The sequence below is a fragment of the Trachemys scripta genome, chromosome 7, assembly GCF_013100865.1.
Source record: "Trachemys scripta elegans isolate TJP31775 chromosome 7, CAS_Tse_1.0, whole genome shotgun sequence".
Taxonomy (NCBI): Eukaryota; Metazoa; Chordata; order Testudines; family Emydidae; genus Trachemys; species Trachemys scripta.
Window position 1 is genome coordinate 73,449,764 of NC_048304.1, and position 20,608 is coordinate 73,470,371.

Consider the following 20,608-nt stretch of genomic DNA (forward strand, 5'->3'; position numbering starts at 1 on the left):
AAGTAGTTCAAACACTTTTATTTTGTAGTTTAAAAAAAAATCATTTTCATCATACCTATGGATTCCAAGTGCTGATGCAAATAGAGAGAAGACATTGACCAGTGATTTTAACCACAATATGTTATTTGCTAACAAACCAGACAGTCAGAACACTCAAAGATGGGAAGGTAAAAAGCCACAAAGGAGATAGAGATGCTTAGAGAGAGACAGACGGTAGTGAACAGTTTCCATATACATAGAATCAAGAGTCTGACATACATATATTGTATGATACGTTAGCGAGGCATGTAAAAGGCTATAGCGCTGAAAGTAGTTAGCCTATGGGAAGGATGATTTCCCTACTATGGTGTCTACTAACATTTCAGTGTGTACTCCTGGAATTCTCACGTTCACACTAGTAGTCCTGAAATTGATTAAATGGCTTCAATTTCACGCTGCAAGAGAAGCAAGACAAGAAAATGGAGTAATATTTTAAACAGAATGTATATAACTGGAAAACATAGATTACCAAGGTTGATCCTCACATTAAAAATAGGCCATAAGAAGATAGGGACTATAGGTGATACAGAAGGTTAGTGAGTTATCCTTTCCCCTTTGAGAATCATACACATTCCTATTCTAGCTCAAGTTCCTAGTAAAATTTAGTTTGGTGATTCTTAGCCTAATCTCCATTTAAGTTTGTCATAAAACCACTGAATCCTGCAGCATTGAGTCAGAGAGAGCCAGGACTAGAGCATAGGTCCTTTGTGCAGCAGCATTGAGGTGCACTGATAGAATGGTGGGTGTGGGGAAGATCCATAAATAGAACTCTTACAGTGGTGCAGGTAAGGTTAAAGGTACATTAGGAGACCTTTTTAAGGAGGCTTGCACATCACATGCTTACCTATGCAAGGTGCCACAGGACCCTCTGATGCTTACCTATGCTTAGCTAAAGACTACGTTAGTCTTTCATTTTCATGAGAACAAAAAGGTACATAAAATGTACATATGATAGATCATGAGAAAAACCCTGGACCAGCTAAGGATTCTAGGGTTAGCTAGTTTGAGTCTGGACTTTACCTCTCCAGTGGCTTTTATGGCTTCTGCTGGGGTCTCTTCTTCTGCAGCAGCTGGTTCTGTAGGGTGCTCTGGGTGAGATAACTCATCCTGCAGGATATACACAATACATTTACCCTTGTTGCAGCATGGTGTATCAGCCACTTAATTTTAAAGAGGCTACTCAAACAGACTTTGCAAAATGGAGTCAAATATTTCATATGTGGAGAAAATAACAGGTTTTCCCTATGGCATATACAGCTTTGATTCAGTTTTCTGTATTTGCACCTCGAAGTGTATAAAGTCTGTGCCTGCTGGGGAGCAGGGCTGTGAAAGGATTTGAACTGGAAGTTCTTACAGAATCAGACGCACCCTACTTTCTCCTTCTTGGAGACATTGTCCTTTTTTGTTAAGTAGTTTTCTTTAATCTAAAATGGAACATTGGCTCTTTGAACCTGGGAAACATAGCAGGTACAGATGAATTTCATTTTCACTTGCAGGAAAGGAGATTCTACATTGATTTCCCCCAGATTATCTACCTCACACTAGCCACTCATTCCATAGAGAGGATAATGTTCATCTGATAGCTCCCAAAATGCTCAAGTGGCTTCATACGAAGAAATTCACATCTCTGTATCTATTTGACAAAGAATTAAATATTATCCATTTTTATTTTGCTGCCAGAATCCATTTCAAAGTTGGTGCAAGGCTCCATTGAGGAAATGGAAAATCAAGCTATATATTTGTTATGAGGCTCACTCCTCCTTTATGCTCATCCTTTTAGTGGGTAGCATTCTCCCTGCAGTGTATGAGTAGCACCTATTTATGGAGGTGGGAAGTAAAGGAATATGTCAAACACTGAACCCTGCAGGTTCCTCAACTCACTTGGCACCTATGTTTCTGCCTCTGAGCACACACACGTCTCCTTCACTCTAGGCTGCTGGACACGACACCCAGAGCAGTTCACAAACCAGGGGAAGATTAGCATTCCTCTGCCTAAGTTACATGCGGGACTCAATTCAGTAGGCGTGATTGGATCAAGCCCCTCAAGCAAGTTCACATAAAATGGCCCTTGTAACTTTTAGCTCAGTGTCTAGTACTCACCTGGGATGTGGGAGACTCCCAGTTCAAGTCCCCCCTCTTCCTGAGCAGGAGGAGGGGTTTGAACAGGGTTCTCCCACCTCTCAAGTGAGTGCTCTAATCATTGGGCTATAGGATAGTCTGATGTGGGGCTCCCCTCAGTCTCTCCTGCTGAAGCTTGTACTTGCACTCTGGATAAATCATTAAAGTCACTGGAGCAGGAGGATTGGATCCCAGGTCTCCTATGTCCCAGGTGAGTGCTCTAACCACCAGGCTACAGCGTCATTCTAATGCTTATGTGATCTCTCTTTTCCTCTCTGTCTCTCACTCGTACACACACCAGAGAGAGAGAGAGAGGGACTTAGCAACAGGTATGTTATTTAAAAAAAAAAAAGACACACACCTCCAAAACAAGACACTCCACTTCACACACTTCTCCCTCTGAGGAGAGGATAAGGAACAAACAACCTGTGACAGTTGAGGAGTCACATTGCTAATAGATTTCCTTATGATCAAGGAATTGGCACTGTTACGCGTCTCTCCCAATCAAAAGAGGACAATTAACAAAACCCTATACATTTATGTGCTGGATCTTTAGCGCTGTAAAATGGCTCAGTTCAACTGACGTTTATGGAACTACAGCAGTTTACATCAGCTGAGGATCTTGTGACGGTGCCCCCCATGAGGCTTTATGGAAATATGCTTAGGAATATATATGACATAACTGGAATATGTTCTGTGCTACATATGCCATGTAACATATCTCTGTAAAGGTTATGACTGAATCTATTAATCTTATTTGTATGCACGTATCATTTTTGTACTCAAAGTTATGAATATTGGCCGTGTACTGGATTGATTTCTAAATAACCTTAGTAGAGCATTTGGTCAGTTCCTGGAGAAAGGAATTCGCAAAGTTAAGTGCCCAATCAGGAAGCACTTAAGGAACAATGCATCCTGGAATGCTCCAATCCACATAAGAAGTCTTCCTGGAGACATTCAAGATACCATGTGGGCAATGGCTTCTGCATGTAAAAACTGAGTGTCATGCATGAACATGTGACTTGCCCAGGTGACTCCAGAACTCCATCTTGGAGCTGGACTTTGCATAGGAGAGAGGAGGGGGTCTCCACCCACAAGAGAAAGTCTATTTAAGCCCCTGGGAAACCCATCCATTTTGCCTTCGGCTGGCTAAAGAGAGAACCTCTCCACCCCCAAAGAGACCTGAAAGAAACTGGAACGAAGGACAATACCTACAGGGGGTGTGAGTGATTGCTGGACCCAGAGTAGCAGGAGACTAGTCTGTAAAAGGAAGTTTACTGGAACTGGTGAGGTGTTATTTGTTTTAAGTTTCTTAGACATAGACTTCGTGTTCTATTTTATTTTACTTAGTAATTCACTTTGTTCCGTCTGTTACTACTTGGAACCTCTTAAATGCTACTTTCTGTATTTAATAAAATCACATTTTACTTATTAATCAACTGTATTAATACCTGGGGCAGGGGGGCAAACAGCTGTGCATATCTCTCTATCAGTGTTGTAGAGGGTGAACAATTTATGAGTTTACCCTATATAAGCTTTATACAGGGTAAAATGGATTTATTTAGGTTTAGACCCACTGGGAGTTGGGCGTCTGAGTGTTATAGATAAGAACACTTCTGTAAGCTGCTTTCAGTTAAGTCTGCAGCTTTGGGGCAAGTAATTCAGACCCTGGGTCTGTGTTGGAGCAGACTGGCTTGTCTGGCTCAGCAAGACAGGGTGCTGGGGTCCCGAGCTGGCAGGGAAAGCAGGAGCATAGGTAGTCTTGGCACATCAAGTGGCAGCTCCCAAGGGGGGGGGTTCTGTGATCTAACCCATCACAGATCTGACCCTCAGTATTTGTAAAGTGTCAGACAGAGGCCAAACTTATGATCCCAACCCTGCAATTGGATGCACACAGGCAGATCTGATTGCAGGACTGGGATCTGTGTTTGTAAAGCAATTGGCATGTGTTTGGCACCATATAAAAAATAAACAGCAGTACATTTTATAACTGAACAATGTACAAAAAGTATAAATAGCCTGAAACTGTATTTTCAAAGTGTTTCCTGCTATTTTAAAACTGTTTAGGACCAGTATTTTCTTTTCTTTCTTGCCTATTTTTTAGTTGTATCATGTGCCTTGCTTAATTCATACAGATTGTTACTTTCTTTTTGTTACACAAAATCAGTTGCAATAGGTTCAGCAGTAGTCCGGTCTCCCCATGTGTGGCCTTAATGGGTTAATAGAATCCATGCTGATTTGTGGAGGTGAAATAATGGCTCTGGAGACTGCCTGGGAGTTAAACCTAGTGCCTCGTATCAGAGAAACAAACATAGGCCATTTGTGTGAGTGTGTGAACATGCAGAAAGGGCAAATTACTGCAGTCAGAAACCTCTCTTGTAGGGGGCTCAGGCTGTCTGCTCTTCTCACAAAGAGGATTGTAGCTTTTTTGACTCTGTCTACAAATAATGTTTAAAAAAAAAAAAAAGGACTTCCTGCCTTGGGGTCATTCGCAGGAAACAGTGTCTGAGTGTAAAAAGTGGATGTAAGAATCCATCTTCATCTATTTTACTGGTTAATGGTCCTCTAAAATGTTCTTTTAGCTAAGATTCCATTAAAGAAGAATGTAACTACCTCATCAATCTGTTTTTAGAAGGGACAGGAAACAAGTGTCTTGAGAATTTTTCTAAAACAACGTGGCAGGAACCAACACAATTACAGGATGAAGAAGTGTCAGGTTGTGTTAAGGTTTTCACCTCACCATCGTTTTCCCACTTACTTCCCTCCAGTTTGCCTGTCCAGGATAGAGACTATTGGAGGAGACAGGGCTGCAGTCTGCATTTGTTGGCTGGGAGTTAAGGCTGCTAGCTGATAAACCTAATGTAAGGCTCTTTTTAAAGTCGGCAATGTGATCTACAGATGTCTGCATACAGAGCAAAGAGCTAGCATCTGGTGGGTACCAATCCCAGTTGTACCTCACTCTTGCTGTGTGATACTGGGCAAGATGTGTAGGGTAAAATCCTGCCTCTATTAAAGTCAATGAGAATTTTGCCATTGATTTCAATGCAGCCAGGATTCCACCTGTATTCAATGGGGATAATCATATACCCCTGCTGCACAAAAGTGTTACAATGATTAGTTAATTAATGTTTGTACAGCACATTACATCTTAAATGCAAAGCAGAGGGGGGTTTTAATGTACTTTAAATAAAAATTAATGGAGATATCCTATCTCCTAGAACTAGAAGGGACCTTGAAAGGTCATTGAGTCCAGCCCCCTGCCTTCACTAGCAGGACCAAGTACTGATTTTGCCCCAGATCCCTAAGTGGCCCCCTCAAGGATTGAATTCACAACCCTGGGTTTAGCAGGCGGCCAATGCTCAAACCACTGAGCTATCCCTCCCCCCCCAACTTTCATCTAAGGATTTCAAAGCCCTTTAAAAATATTAACAAAATAAATCTCATTCCTGTGACATAAGAAATGGGGAAATTGAGGCACACAGACTTGTGCGAGGTCAGAGAGCAAGTCTGTGGCTGACCTGGGAAAAGAACCAAGTTCTCCCAATGCTTAGTCCTCAGCTTTTTGACCATAAGACTGTTCTTTCCCTCATACAATATGGGCTTTATATATATGTTTTACTGTTATATTCTCTCTCAAGAGAGTGAGAGAGAGGATCTCCCAGAGAACAGGGCTAACTGAATGAAGGCTTTACAGCTCTAGATTGGTTCCAATACCCTCAATAGGCCTTTCACCTCTACATCTCTGGCTCCCTGACAATGCAGCTCCAATGGAGTCAAGATACAGAGATTTTCCCTGCTGGCTCTGGGGCCTCTCAAAAAGAGGGATTCCACACCATGGAGGAGACACCACAGAAAAGTTAATGAAACCTCTGTGTCTTTTAGGCATATTCCCCATGGGATGTTTAAAGGGAGAATGTACATCTCTTGCCTCTTGCAGACCTGGCCTAGGGGCATACCAAAAAGGTTGAAATGATTAATTTCCTGTTGTCAATGTCATTTACATTTCATTGTGACTGGTAAAGTGACAGATTTTCTCATGCATTACCAGGAGGTTTTTCCATTAATTGAATCATCAATTTGGCTCAACTGGCAAATAATAAAGTCCAAAGATTTTCTCTTTATGTTTCCCTGTTTTTCAAGAGAAGTTAAAAAATGCTTACATTCATTTTTAATGGAGGTTGTCTCTTCCATTTTAAAATTTGACATTTTTATAGGTGGCATTTATTTTACAGGTGAGTTTAATGTTGTTTATTTTGCGTTTAGAATTTTATGTATCAGAGTTCTTTGTAGTAGTGCTTGTGCCATAGAGTGGTGGGATCTGTGCTGGACTACAGGTTATAAGTAAAGTAATAAAGACACAAAAGGTTTATGCTACCTTATAATGGCTTTGATTGGTAGATGGAACGCTTGCTGGCTTTTGAATCAAATCTCTTTAGTCAATTAATTTCAGCTAGGGAGTTTTTTTAACTCCCTGGATGCTATAGCTGGTGTAATTCAGGGGACATGGATTTTCAGATAGTACCTACTGAATATTCTTAAAATCTCAGAGTTTACATTCAAGCATTAGGGGCATACGAATATCAAAATGACATGGGTATGTCAAATGTCCTTTGGACAGCAAAGGGGCTAAAGTCTCTATTGTATGATTCAGATACAATAAGAATTTCCTGCTGTCTTTATGGTTCATTTCACTATGGGCCCAATCCTGAGAGGTGCTGAGCATTTGAAATCCCTCTGAAATGGAACTCTGCCTGAGAAAGTGACTAAGTCTTAAAATTGATACCTTTATTTTAAATTACCATTTAAACACCTCTTTTCTGACATCAAAATTTGCCCTAAATTCTCCTCTGGCTAGAGATCACTCATACAAAATGGAATTTGTTGTAATTGGAGAAAATTTGGGTTGTTAATGCAAAACTAGTTAAAAAATTTTAAATGGTGACACTATCCCCCTCCATAATACCAGACACCTTCCTGAGCCTTAATAATAATTGATGATACATTGCTTTCTGTAGCTGGAGAGGCAGCAAATTCAGTGGAAAGCAGGTTTGTTTTGTTTTGTTTTTGTTTAAAGCTGTGAACCTGAAGAGGTACATTGGTGACCTGGTCTGCTGCAAGTTTAATAAATAATAAGGGTACACCAACTTGCAGGAGGTATGGAGAGACTCAGCCCACTATGGAGTTAATGTCTTCTTCTCAAGCATAGGTGATACTTCTTGGAGATAACTCCAAACCACTCTCCTGGAAGAGAATGGCTCCTCTCATGATTTTAGAGGTTAGATATGTTGATAAATTCTGCAGACTTATTCAGTTGGAATGGTTCAGGCTCAATGCATCCTAAATGATGCAGACATTTCTGACTAAAAGAGCAATCAGCACCAGAAAGGGGCAGAAAACACCTGCATAGAGCGCACAGATTACAGTGCATGGCTTTTCTAGCTTTTAATATGAAATTTACTTTTATAGGGCCAATTCTTGATGTGCTTACTCAGTTTTCACTCACTCCACAGCCAGACAAACTCCCATTGGCTTCAATGGGACTGCTCTTATGAATAAGGACTGCCAAATGGGTTCCTATGATGCAATCTTTTCTCATGTGATTTTTCAGCGTATTACCATTTAACATGCAGAATTAAAGTTTCACCAGAAACACTCTCTCAGCCACATTGCACATCCTGTACATCTTATGCTGTTTATGATATGACAGACATTAAATGTTTGATTTAATAAATTAACAAGAAAGAGATAGAGAAAATACTACATATGTGCAATCTCTCACAGTTAAAGCTTATTTTACTTTTAGTACGATCTTAATTCTCCAGGCTATAATGAGAAATAGCATGAGATAAGTCCTTAGACTATCATGAAGCATATATACAAAGGCGAAGCATTCTAGTGGTGTATTCAGTCTAATTGTGATGTACTTAAATTCCATATCCTGCCCCCATAATACGCCCTTGATGCAGACAGCAGTTCCACCACATCAGAGGCCTTTTATAGATTCTTATATCCTTTTATGATGGTTGAATTTCACCCTAACTGAATACACTTAACGAACAGATACTTGGTCAAATTCTGCTCTTAATTCTCCCAGTGCAACCTTATTAATGACAATGAGAGTTGTTTTGGAGAGCAGATTATGGCCCATTTTTGTGAAGTATTTCTGATTCTCCTCCCTATTCATTTTCAAAATGTGTAATCTTTAAGAAAGGAAATGCCTAATGTATCAGTAGATTACAGATGTGTTAGATCAAACAGATAAAATAATTATGGGATCCAACATTAAGTTAAATGCACAGAGTGGTTGCAAATAATTGAAAATTACCAGAATAATTTGTGAAATGACATAAAAGAGGAACAAGACCATTTTAAAATCACAGAGCCACGAACTGACAACTAGACCATATTACACCTGACAAGAAAAATGGATGAAAGGGGGAGGGGAGAACAACAGTAGTGAAATATTAGCTACTGGGAAATTCTTCCAACCCCTGAGGGACATTTAACAAGAACGTATGTGTGTGTGAATGCTTGCTTGCTTTTGATCACATGTGAGTGTCTGCAATGCAGCAAGCTTTGTGCAGAGTCATGCAGATGGAAAGTTCATCCCTGCTGTCAGACAAGGATACTTAGTGGAGGTCAACTTTCTAAAAAAAACCACTGAAATCCACCCAAGGAAGCGATGAGGAATGTACAATATTGATAGGCCTCATTCACAAAACCTTTGCATTAAACATGACCCGCACACCAAAAATAATGCCTTTTTTTTTTTTTTTTACTTTGTATTTAGAAAAGCTCCTGAATAATACAGAAAAGAAAGAGATGTATTGACCCTTAGTTAGTGGAGACTAAGTAAAGGAGAGCAGAGAAATGAAAAAGACCGACACGGCGATATCAATGATAACTGAGGATATTCAGCAACACCCAGGAGGTGCTCAGTAACTCTACTTGGGTCCAAAGCTATTTCAGTCACATTTTCTTCTGTGGGGTAAGGAGTGTTCTCAGCACCCATTGAGGACACTGGAAATATAAGCAGCTCATCACCTTATGGGATGTGGCCCTTTGTTTGTTAGTACCTATCAAGTTAATGAGACAGCTCAGAGGAGCAGGTGCTACAAACTGCTAAAGGTCAAATGCTATGCTTAGCTGCATCCACTGAATCCCATTGACTGCATGGGTGTAGCCAGGAGCAGAATTTAGCCTTACGTATTCAAAGTTCTCTACTAGATGTTAGTTGTGTATCTCCCATTGAAGCTAGTTGGCAGCACATAGTTTAAATGCCAACACACACTCCCTGGGGTTGATAATAATGCTAATAGACCTTACTCAGGAACAATATGTCCCACAGAGAGAGATCTGAACTGACAGAGAGAAATACTTCCCAAATTCAATAGTGCTGAGGAACATTCATCACATGAGAAGAAACAATATGTGACAGATGTTAGTCATGTTGCTTAATGAGCTACCAGAATGTGCTTGGACACTACTACAGTGACGAGCACAGTATAAAACCAAGCCAAACCCTGGAATTACACAATTTCTTGCCCAGAACATCACTGAATAGGAGCCTTGCATAGACTCCAGCATGCTAAAGGTAGATGAGCAGAGTTTATTCATAACATTAATCGCTTTCTCCTTTTTTAAACAGCACACAGATTACAGAACTACGTGTTCTATATATTGGTATTTGGATGGTCTTGGTCTTTCCTTTAATATGCTGTCAGACAAGCGCTATTTAATAATGCAAGGCATGTCAGAGCTAAATACGTGTCTCATTTACTTGTGCCAATCCCACTGAAGTCAGGAGGGTTATGCGGATGTAATGGACAACAGAATCAGGATTTTAGCATTGACTGTAAGAATTAAAAGGGGGAGGGAAGGAATGGAGCAAGACTGCCCAGACCAAGTCCCTCAAACTTCAGGGGTTTAGGTGCTCATTGACACTTTCAGGATTGAAGGAGCATCAAGCAGTCCAACACTGATATGCTATATGTTTATTCTTCTTAGTATCTCTCCAGCATATTTTTCAATACATTGCAGCTCATATTGTTGCTGTTGGTAACATCTATTTCACACATTAATTACTCTGCTGATAAAGAGATTTCTTCTGAACTTCTCTACTGCTGGCTCCTTTTTGTTTCACTTATGCCTCCCTGTTTTCTGTCTTTCTACCTACAGTATTTCTGTGGCACCTATCACCCACATTATTTGAAGCAAGCTACTCTCCTGAATAGTTTACTGGCTCCTTCATTCACTGTGTCTTGATAGAGTTTTTACACCCCAGTCATGTCCTCTCTTGATCAACTGTCTGTTTTCTTTCATTTAAAATGAACTGACATTGATGGAAGATGCCAGAAAGACAGCCCTGGAGACTTAGGGCACGTCTTCACTACCCACCGGATCGGCAGGTAGCAATCGATCTATTGGGGATCGACTTATTGCGTCTAGTGAAGATGCGATAAAATCGATCCCTGATCACTCTGCCGTCGACTCCGGAAATCCACCGTGGCAAGAGGCGGAAGCGGAGTCGAGGGCGGAGCGGCAGTGGTCAACTCGCTGCCATCCTCACAGCCAGGTAAGTCTACCTAAAATACGCAACTTCAGCTATGCTATTCATGTAGCTTAAGTTGCGTATCTTAGATCAACCTCCTCTCCCCCTGCCCCCGTAGTGTAGAGCTAGCCTTAGTCCTCTAATAACCAGAGAACTTGGTGCTTCCTCACAGTACCTTGCCAGTGTGCCTCCACTTTGACCTAGAGAGACCACCACTATGGTGAGGGGATAGTTGATGCACAAAGGGGCAGGTTCATCCCTATTGACAAAGGGAAATGCAATTCATCTCTCCCCAATCCAGCTGCCCTTCCCCAGGCTGGCATGAATCTGATCCCACATGCTCAAATGATTTCCTAGTTCTTTCCTTTGTACCTGTGTTCCAAGATCTCTGCACACACAGCTAGTGGCTGTTATTCTTCCCCTTTGTTGACCATCTCCCTCAGGATGTGGAATATCAAGTTTGTGTGTTACACAAAAGCTTAGATTCACATAATGTTGTATTGGCTGTTAAGCCAGGAAAGCCAGAAACTATGGGCTAGATCCACAAAGAGATGTATGTGTTGTAATGCCTAACTCTTAAGTGTCCTGCTGCCTAGAGGAATCCACAGCACTGCGTTAGTTGCCCGGGTTGTCTATACAATGCATGGTTACAGTTATGCACCTAAGAATCAGGTTTACAAAAGCTGGCAAACAGAGAGTATGTGTCTACACAGCAGCTGGGAGGTTTGATTCCTGGCTCAGGTAGACATACATGCGCTAGCTATGATCAAGCCAGTGCTCTAAAAATAGCAGTGTGGCTGCAGTGGCACGAGCAGTGGCTTGGACTAGTTGCCGGAGTATGTACCTAGGACCTCAGATGGGATTGTACTTGGGCAGGTAGTCTGAGCTGCTGTCTGTACTACTACCACCACACTGCTATTTTTAGCACATTAGCTTGATCACAGCTAGTGTGTTTGTCTCCCCAAGCTGGAAATCACACCTCCCAGCTTCTGTATACACATTCCCTGCCTGTGGAGCTGTCTAAGCTAGCTAGTAGGAGGAAATGCCGATAAGGGTGGCAGGGCTTAGGCTATAAGTCCAGAGCGAGGGGGAGAATGACACTATAGCCAGGGCCGGCTCCAGCATTTCTGCTGCCCCAAGCAAAATTGGCGGCATTTGGGGGGAAAAAAAAAAAAAAAGCCGCGATCAGCAGTGGCAGTTCAGCGGCAGGTGCTTCGCTCCTAGAGGGAATGAGGGACCTTCCGCCCCCGAATTGCCGTAGGTGCCGCCCCTCTCCCTTGGCCGCCCCAAGCACCTGCTTGTTAAGCTGGTGCCTGGAGCCTGCCCTGTCTATAGCCTAATGGTTAGCACACTCACCTGAGAATCCTGGATCCCACTCTCCCTGCTCAGTGAATATTTTTTTTCATATTGTATACAAAGTGGAATAGTTTCAACAGAAACTGGGAGAGACCCACCCCAGAGTATCCTATAAACTAGTGATTAGAGCTGGTGAGGGGAGGTGGGAGACATAGTTTTAAGTCCTTCCTCCAAATCAGGCAGTGGGGATTTGAACCAGGTCTCTCACATCCCAAGAGTGCTCTAATTGCTTGTCTGTTACATAGAAGGGGGAGGCAGCACCACCACCTCCTCCTCTTCCTCAGCTGTCTTTTATGGGGGTTAGCTGTGCTCTGAGCACACCCACCAGACATGGCCAGTCAGGGAATGCCTAGTTTGAGAATCCTGCTGGGGCTTAGGTGTGAGCTGGGTGCCTCGCTGCTTGGTGGCATCAGGATTTAGCCCGCAGAAATTTAAGTATGTAAGGGACTTCAGGCACCTATAGGGTTAGTTGGTAGCTGATGAGTGTGGGTTTTGAGGATTTTAGGGGCACATAAATATTGGACTTAGGCATCTAAGTCCCTTTGTGGATCTAGCCCTAAATGTCTGACAAGATTAGAACAATTTTGTCCAGTCTTACTAGGTTTTAATTCCATTTGATTGTTACTCGTTAATTCGTCTGAGTCTAGTTTGAGTAACTATTGACTCAGTTGACTGCAGCTCGCTAAGGAGTGGGAACAAAGAAAGCTACCAAGTTATCAAAGAACTCCCAAATATTAGGTTCCATAGGGCTAGAGTATAGCAGTATGGTTGCTCTTTGCTTTCGCATTGTGAAAGCATTTTGCCTAATGAACAATTTTTCCTTCCTGCAGGGAGTTTTTCTGTTCTTCCACATGATTCAAAGACTGGAACCAACTAAAGCTTCCACACTGTATCTGAGAACAGAAGCTTTCTTGTTTAAACCTGTCTTAAATCAATGCATAATTTGGGTCACACGGCCCTCATTAACAGATGCTTAGTTGTTGTCAAAACTGGCATAAATTGGAAAACAAGGGGAAGATTTTCTTGTCTCTTTTATGGGTCAAATATCTTTTGAGCGTGGACTCAGAATGGGTCTGAATTAACCCTGCCCTCTAGTGTTGACAAATAAATACTGTCCCAGTTAAGATGTGCACATACTGTCTCTTTCTTGGGTTGGCTTAATTATATGTTTAAGAGACACATGAAGTAGAAGATGATCTGCAAGAATTGTTTATAACTGTTTTCCTAGTTCTACAACAGAGATCTGGCTTTCAAAGAGGCTGAAAGCCATAATGAGGTGTAAATAGTTGTATAACAGTAACATTCTTACATTTGTTTAGACCAAAGTGCCTTCCACCACCACCTAGACACCAGAATGTGGCCCAATTTGCTTCCACTAGAGCCCATGGGAATTTACATTTGGACTTAGTGGGAGTAGGCGCAAGCGAGGTGTTTTTAATAAAACAGGGCTTTGGAGCGGAGCCTGGAGCGCGGAGCAGCTCCAGAACAGTGGAGCTGCAGGTTTTGACCTGGAGCTGGAGCAGAGCCGGAGCACAGCTCCAAAGCTCTGGTTTTTATAAGAAATATTCCTCCATCTTGGAAAGTTGTTTGAGTCAAAAAGGATAGATCCAAAAAGTAGGGAAGCAAATCTTAAAGGTGTTTTGATATATTATCATACTACATTTAATCTTAAAATAAACAGCAATCCTCTCTTCACTATCAACTAATAGAATTATTTCTCCCACATTTCAACTAGAAAGAGGGAGACAACAGGGCTGGCCCCTCCTTTTTAATGTCTCAAATCACTGTCAATGTACATATGTCAACACTCAGCCATTGAAGGTGTGACTATAAACAGGAAATTAAAAATCAATTTATATGCTAATGACATTTTTGTACTATTGAAGAATCTATCCTCATCAATCTCATCATTACTGAATGTCATTGATATTTTTGGAAATATTGCTGGTTTTTGCACTAACTGGAATAAATCACAAGCAATAGATCTATCCAAAAGACCAGATTCTTCTCAGTTTCATCATTTTCCATTTCAAATGTGTCAGGAAATAACTTATGTAGGTGTTAAAATCTGTCCTAATCTTCCCAAAATTGTTTCTATAAACATGGACTATATATTAAAAGAAATTTCCAAGACTGTAGAGAGGTGGCATCTCTTCCCTCTAGCCTTTCTGGGGAGAACAGAAATAGCCAAAATGAGTATCTGCCCAAGCTTGACTTATATCACTAGCCTGTTGCCTTTCAAAGTGTCTCACTTGCTTTTTGCTCAAATAAATAGGCTTATCATAACAAGCAAGGCTGTTTTTTATTCCATACAAATAGGCTATTTAAATGATGATTTATATCTATATATAGATATATATAATCATCATTTAATTTATATTACATTTAAAAAAAGCCTCGCTTGTCACACAAAACCCTTAAAAAAAATCAAGACATGGGGTTGTCAGATGTGTTCAGTAGAACCTCAGAACTCCGGAGTTACAAGCTGACCAGTCAGCCACACACCTCATTTGGAACTGGAAGCAAATACAGTACAGTACTACTGTAAACTACTAAAAAATAAAGGGAAAGCAGCTTTTTCCTCTGCATAATAAAGTTTCAAAGCTGACTAAGTCTATGTTCAGTTGTAAACTTTTGAAAGAACAACTATAATGTTTTATTCAGAGTTACGAGCAACTTCCATTGTTGAGGTGTTCGTAATTCTGAGGTTCTACTGTATCTATATTATCTAGCATTCCAAATGTGCCCTATTGCAAGGTGGTTCCCCTCCAGTAGCTCTGTATACACACTGGCCTAGTTTGAGATTGAAAAAAGCGTAACAATGCACTCTCTTCTTTTATATACCTTGAGAGGCTACACACACCCTTAAGGAAAAATCCAGTCTACCAGGGAATCCTGCAATGTGATAAGATGATTACAACATCCAATCATATTAATTCTCTTCTTGTACTACTGCAGGATAACCTATGCCTCAGGATCAAGGCCAACCCCATGCTTAAGATAATTTGGATAGAAAAAAGATTAATAAAATTGAAGATATAATACAAGATGGCAGACTGGCCTCCTTCCATTATATATGTAACAAATATCAGCTACCACTGTCTCACAGTTCCTTCTTTCAGTGGCTATGCTCAAGGATTCATGTAAGGATAGAGGACAGTTGGTCTGTTTCAACTCTTTCACCTCTAGAAGAACACATTAAGAAATATGGAAACAAAAGTCACTTTGTAGGAATTACTTATATGTGGCTTAATGCTTTGCATTACCCTTTCAATTTCAGTCTCAAAGAAAAATGGGAAAAAGCCTTACTGTCCCAGTAGAAACCTGGGAGGATATCTGGCTTAATGTGAAAGATACTTCATGTTCTTTATCCTTGTGATTCTTCCAGAACAAGATATTAAACAGGCACCTTTCATGCAGCCTTTATACCTGGCAAAAAATGGATGTGATCTTGGGCTGCTACCTTGACGTGGTGGAGAAGCTTGCATATACTTAAGACCCTAAGAGTGATGCCATCTGGAGTCCTGTACTCCTGGTAGGGTCAGTCCCATGGCAGTAAGGTTGAAGGCGAGGTACCAGGCAGCCCAGCACAACCCAACCCAGTATAAGACCTCAATGGCCAAACAGGCGGATGAAGCAGGATCACCTCTCAACACCTGTGAAGGCGGACGAAGGCCATAACGGAGGAGAAACCCCTGGTCATCTTGCACCTCATTGCAACCGGACACAGGTGCCTCTTCTGCCAAGATTTGTGTGTCTGCCAGTGCACATCAGCTCCCCCACATTGAACTACTCACACTCAGGCTTCTTTCACAGGAAGAACTTTTCCCCCATCCCTTCCCATAAAAGTCCTGCAGTGATGGACGAGTGGTGATGAGGATAGGAGAAGTGATCACCAGGAGTCCCTAGTCACAGACCAACACGCAGGCGGTGACCGCAAGATGGTCATCATGTGCCTTGATAAAATGTGTGTCATCCATTCCAAAAACAGATAAGATAATCCTTTTTAGGGATTTTAATGTAAGAGTTGGCTGAGATTCTAACATATGGAGTAGCACCATTGGGAAGGAAGGAGTAGGCAAGACCAGTTCCAGTGGCATCCTTCTACTCAAAAATGTGCAGAGCACGACCTTGTGATCATAAACACAGTCTTCAGACAAAGCAACAAATACAAAACAACTTGGCAACACCCCCACTCAAAACAGTGGCACCTCCTAGACTATGTCATTGTAAGAACACAGGATCTAAGAGATGTCCAAATCACCCATGTCATGAGAGGAACCAATGATTTCTGGACTGACCACCAGCTGGTGAGGTCAGTCATGTCCATCAGGATTGCACCAAAACATAGAAAGCAATCCAAATCACACAGATGGCAATTCAACATCCAAAGACTTCAATCCTCAGTGCACCAAGAGAACTTCCAATCTCCTCAGTGAAAAACTGGCTATCTGCACACCTGAAAATGACAGCACACGTGTCGAAGAAGACTGGGAAGTCCTAAAACAGACCATCCATGAGATTTGCAAGGAATCCATTGGCCTTGCTACCCACCACCATCAGGACTGGTTTGACAGCAACAACATGGAGATTACAGTCCTTTTGTACCAGAAGAGAAAAGCTTTCTGCAACTGGCAAAACTAACCACTATCCAGTCAGAAGCAGAGCTCTTTCCATCAGCTCAAAGCTGAAGTTCAAAGGAGGATCCGAGAAATCAAAAACAATGGTGGAAGGACAAAGCAAAAGAAATCCAAACATTCGCTGACAGACATGATATGCAAAGTTTTTTTTGTGAGACAAAGACCCTGTAAGGACCAAGCTCATGTGGCCATACACCTCTGAGATCCAAAGATGGTAGTACCCTTCTTAAAGATACTGAATCCATCAAAGAGCGCTGGAAGGAACACTACCAAAAGCTTCTAAATCGAGAATCAACTGTGACTGTCAGTACCATCCACTCCATCCCTCGACACCCAATCTAGGAAACTCTTGCCAACTCATCACCTGAGGAGGTCTGCAAAGCAATGAAACAAATGTAGAACAATAAAGCACCAGGTCCTGATGGCATACCAGCTGAAGTACTGAAAGTGGGGGGAGAAACACTGACTAACAAGCTTCACCTGCTGCTCTTCAAAATCTGGTGCACCGAAGAAATCCCTGCTGACTTATCTAACGCTAACATCATCACCATTTTCAAAAAGGGAGACAGGGCCATCTGTGGCAACTATCGAGGCATTACCCTCCTCTCCAATGCTGGGAAGATTCTTGCTAGAATCTTACTGGATCACCTGCTCTCTCTTGCAGAGGAAGTACTTCCAGAGTCCCTCAGACCATCATGAGGCACAACAGACAAGATTTTCACAGCCAGGCAGATCCAGGAAAAATGTCAACAACAACACCAGGAGCTGTATATGGCCTTTATCAATCTGACCAAAGCCTTCGACTCAGTCAATTATGAGACTCTGTGGAAAATCATGTCAAAATTTGGCTGCCCAAGCAAATTTGTCACCATTTTAAGACTCTTCCATGACCAGATGACTGCCTCCATCTTGTGCAGTGGCTCTATCCCTGAACCCTTTGTCATCCAAACTGGCATAAAACAAGGTTGTGTACTGGCATCCCTCCCCCTTTTCTCTATTTTCTTAGTAGCTACGAAAACATTAACCCAAGACTGTCTACTACAAGGCATTGGCATCCAATATCGGATTGACGGCAACCTCTTCAACCTTTCTCGTCTCCATGCCAGAACTAAAGTAATATCGACAACAATAACCGAACTCCAGTACGCAGATGATTTTGCTGTAGTTGAACACTCAAAGGAGGATCTTCAAACAGCCCTTAATTGCTTCTCTGATGCTTTTAAAAGCCTATGGCTAGCACTGAACATCGGCAAAACAAAAGTTCTCCACCAACCAGTCCCCGGTCAATCATCAGACCCAGCAAGGAAGATCTATATTGATAAAGAAGAAGAACTGGAAAATGTAGAATACTTTGCCTATCTTGGCAGCCATCTCTCACAGAGGGCAGACACAGATGCCTAGATTCAGCATAGAATGCACTGTGCCAGCCTGGCCTTTGGCAGACCATCTCACTGGGTGTTCAACAACCACAACATCAGAACACATACTAGAATTTTAGTTTATAAAGTGGTGGTAACTCCAACTCTCCTCTATGGCTGAGAGACTACAGAAAACACCTGAAAAACTTGGAACACCAGCACCAGCACTTTCTTCAGAAGATCCTCAACCTAAAGTGGGAGGATCATCGAACTAATGTCAGTGTCCTCACAGAGGCCAACATCTTCAGTGTTGAGGCCCTGATTATCCAGCACCAGCAGAGGTGGAGCGGGCACTGTGTGCACATGCCTGATGTACGCTTTCCAAAACAACAGCTGTATGCCCAGCTCACCAAAGGAGAAAGGAAATTGGGAGGCCAAAAGAAATGCTTTAAAGACACCCTCAAGATAAAATCAAGAGATGTGGCATCAACACTGCACTCTGGGAGACAGCAGCACAGGATAGGGATAACTGGCAAAGACTTGTCAGACAGGGAACGTCTAATTTTAAGAAAATCACCTTGCCCTGGTTGCAGAAAACGCCAGAAAAGAAAGGATAGATGACTGTCACGCAGCAATTGCAGCCCAATCCTGTCTTCCAACACCACCTGCAATGTCTGCCAATGAGCCTGTGGCTCAAGAATTGGATTCCTCAGTCACCAAAGGACCCATGAAAAATAAAACCTGTGAAACATCATCCTCGATCTCGAGGGATTGCTGACAATTCAATGCTCTCAAAAACTTGTAAGTGTTGCTATTTTTCCTTCTCCAAGCTTGTGTATTTTAGGGGTGAGTTGCTATTAACAGTTAACATTGAGACATGGATTGCAATAACTTTTAGTGGCCAAAAGAGTTATTTTGAGAAAATGGAAATCTGCAGTTCCTTCCTCATACACAGTCTGGCTTAGTGAGCTCTGTACTACTGCATTCATGGAAAAAACATCTCTGTCTAATAGAAATGCTTGGAAAAAATATGAGGATGTCTGTTCATACATGAAACTACTGCATACATTTTTGCAGCTTAGTATATATTAGTCCCCGATCCTCGTAAGTTATGTTCTCCCTTATTTAGTCACTTTAATAACTGATGCCCTGCATGACCTCTACAGGTTCAGGATTTTTCTTTCTTTGTTTTTGTTTTTTTCCCCAAGTTTTACAAATAATGAATGTTGAATTTTGTTATTTATGTGGTATTTCTATCTTGTGCATGTATTTACATATGTTTTGTTTCATTTCATTATGTCTTTATATTTTATATAAAACAATGAAAATAAAGTTTTAAAAAATAAACTTCAATACCAGGAAAGGTCTGAACCAAAGCCTTAGGTCCAAGGATGCCTCCTCCAAATTCTGTAGAAGCTTGAGATATGGGTCCAGATCTGGGTATAAATATTGTAGCTAATTCTTATCTCTATAGCTGGCTAAGCCATAACTCTAGATCTGAACACCCACAACCCTTGGGCTGGTTCAGATTTTAATCTGAACTCGGTGCCTTTATGCAATCTTTAATCAATATACAACAAACTTTAGGGCCTTGGATGATTCTAAAACCTGTAGTAGTTCGGAGTATCGTGAACATTTTGTTCCAAGGCCTGTACTTTTTACAAACATGAACTGACTCATTCTCAAAACACCCTTGTGACACTGGAAAATATTATTATTAGGTCTACTTTAAAAAAGGGGGAAATTAATGCAGAGAGCTTGTCTGGTTTGCATTAAGCCATAACGGGAACAGATATCACAACTTGGGTTAAAACTCGGGAATTCCTGGCTCCCAATCCTGTGATCAGAACTTTAGTCCTCAGCTTTCTCTCTAAAGAAATATAGATAGTTTTATGGGAAAATAGATACTTTACGCTGGAGGGTGATATGGCTAAGTATTGATAACCTGAGTCTCTAGGCCTATAGATGAAGAGATTTCAGAAGTGACTAATGACTTTGGCTGCCTAGAATATAAAGGCTCTGAGCAATGCGCAGATGAACAACGTGCCTGTACTAACCTGTATTACATAGCAAAATATGAGGAGGTATTAACTCATTATACCTCTTTTAAAATCACCACATTAAACAGGTGTTAGAGGAAGTATAATGCAAAACAAGCCTCTTATTTCCAGTAGGTCTCTGAAAAAACAAACATACCTTTTTTACAATCCCAGTAGTGGTTACAATGTTTTCTGCTCCTTCGACAGTCTGTTTTGCCACTGTGTTCACGCTGGCCACAACAGCTTCACCCACCACATTGGCCTGCTCTTTGGTTTTCTCAGCCACTAAAGGTTCAAGAAAAAGGAGAGTCAGTGAATGAAGTTCAAAATCAGTCTTTGTTTAACTGGATAACATCATAATTGACAGTCTACAGAGCTAGCTTGGATCAGTGAAATGGATGGGGCCAACGGTTGCAGCAGGGTAAGACAGCAATATTTTGCCCCGTGTTATCTGTTATTTGGACTTTCTGTATGCAGACTACATGCTAACAGTTTAATTTTACAGTG

At 41.5% G+C, this 20,608-nt stretch overlaps 1 protein-coding gene across 2 annotated transcripts in view; it reads right to left on the reverse strand.

Annotated features, from left to right (window-relative positions):
- The window catches only part of SNCG (synuclein gamma), a 43,736-nt gene continuing 23,128 nt past the window's right edge, over window positions 1-20,608 (reverse strand). For both annotated transcript variants that reach the window (XM_034776199.1, XM_034776198.1), the window contains exons 3-5: window positions 20,259-20,386; window positions 1,060-1,146; window positions 1-434 (exon numbers count right to left, since the gene is read on the reverse strand). In XM_034776199.1, coding sequence (XP_034632090.1) covers window positions 414-434; window positions 1,060-1,146; window positions 20,259-20,386 — 236 coding nt within the window. In that variant the 3' untranslated portion in view covers window positions 1-413. The remainder of the gene's footprint in view (window positions 435-1,059; window positions 1,147-20,258; window positions 20,387-20,608) is intronic.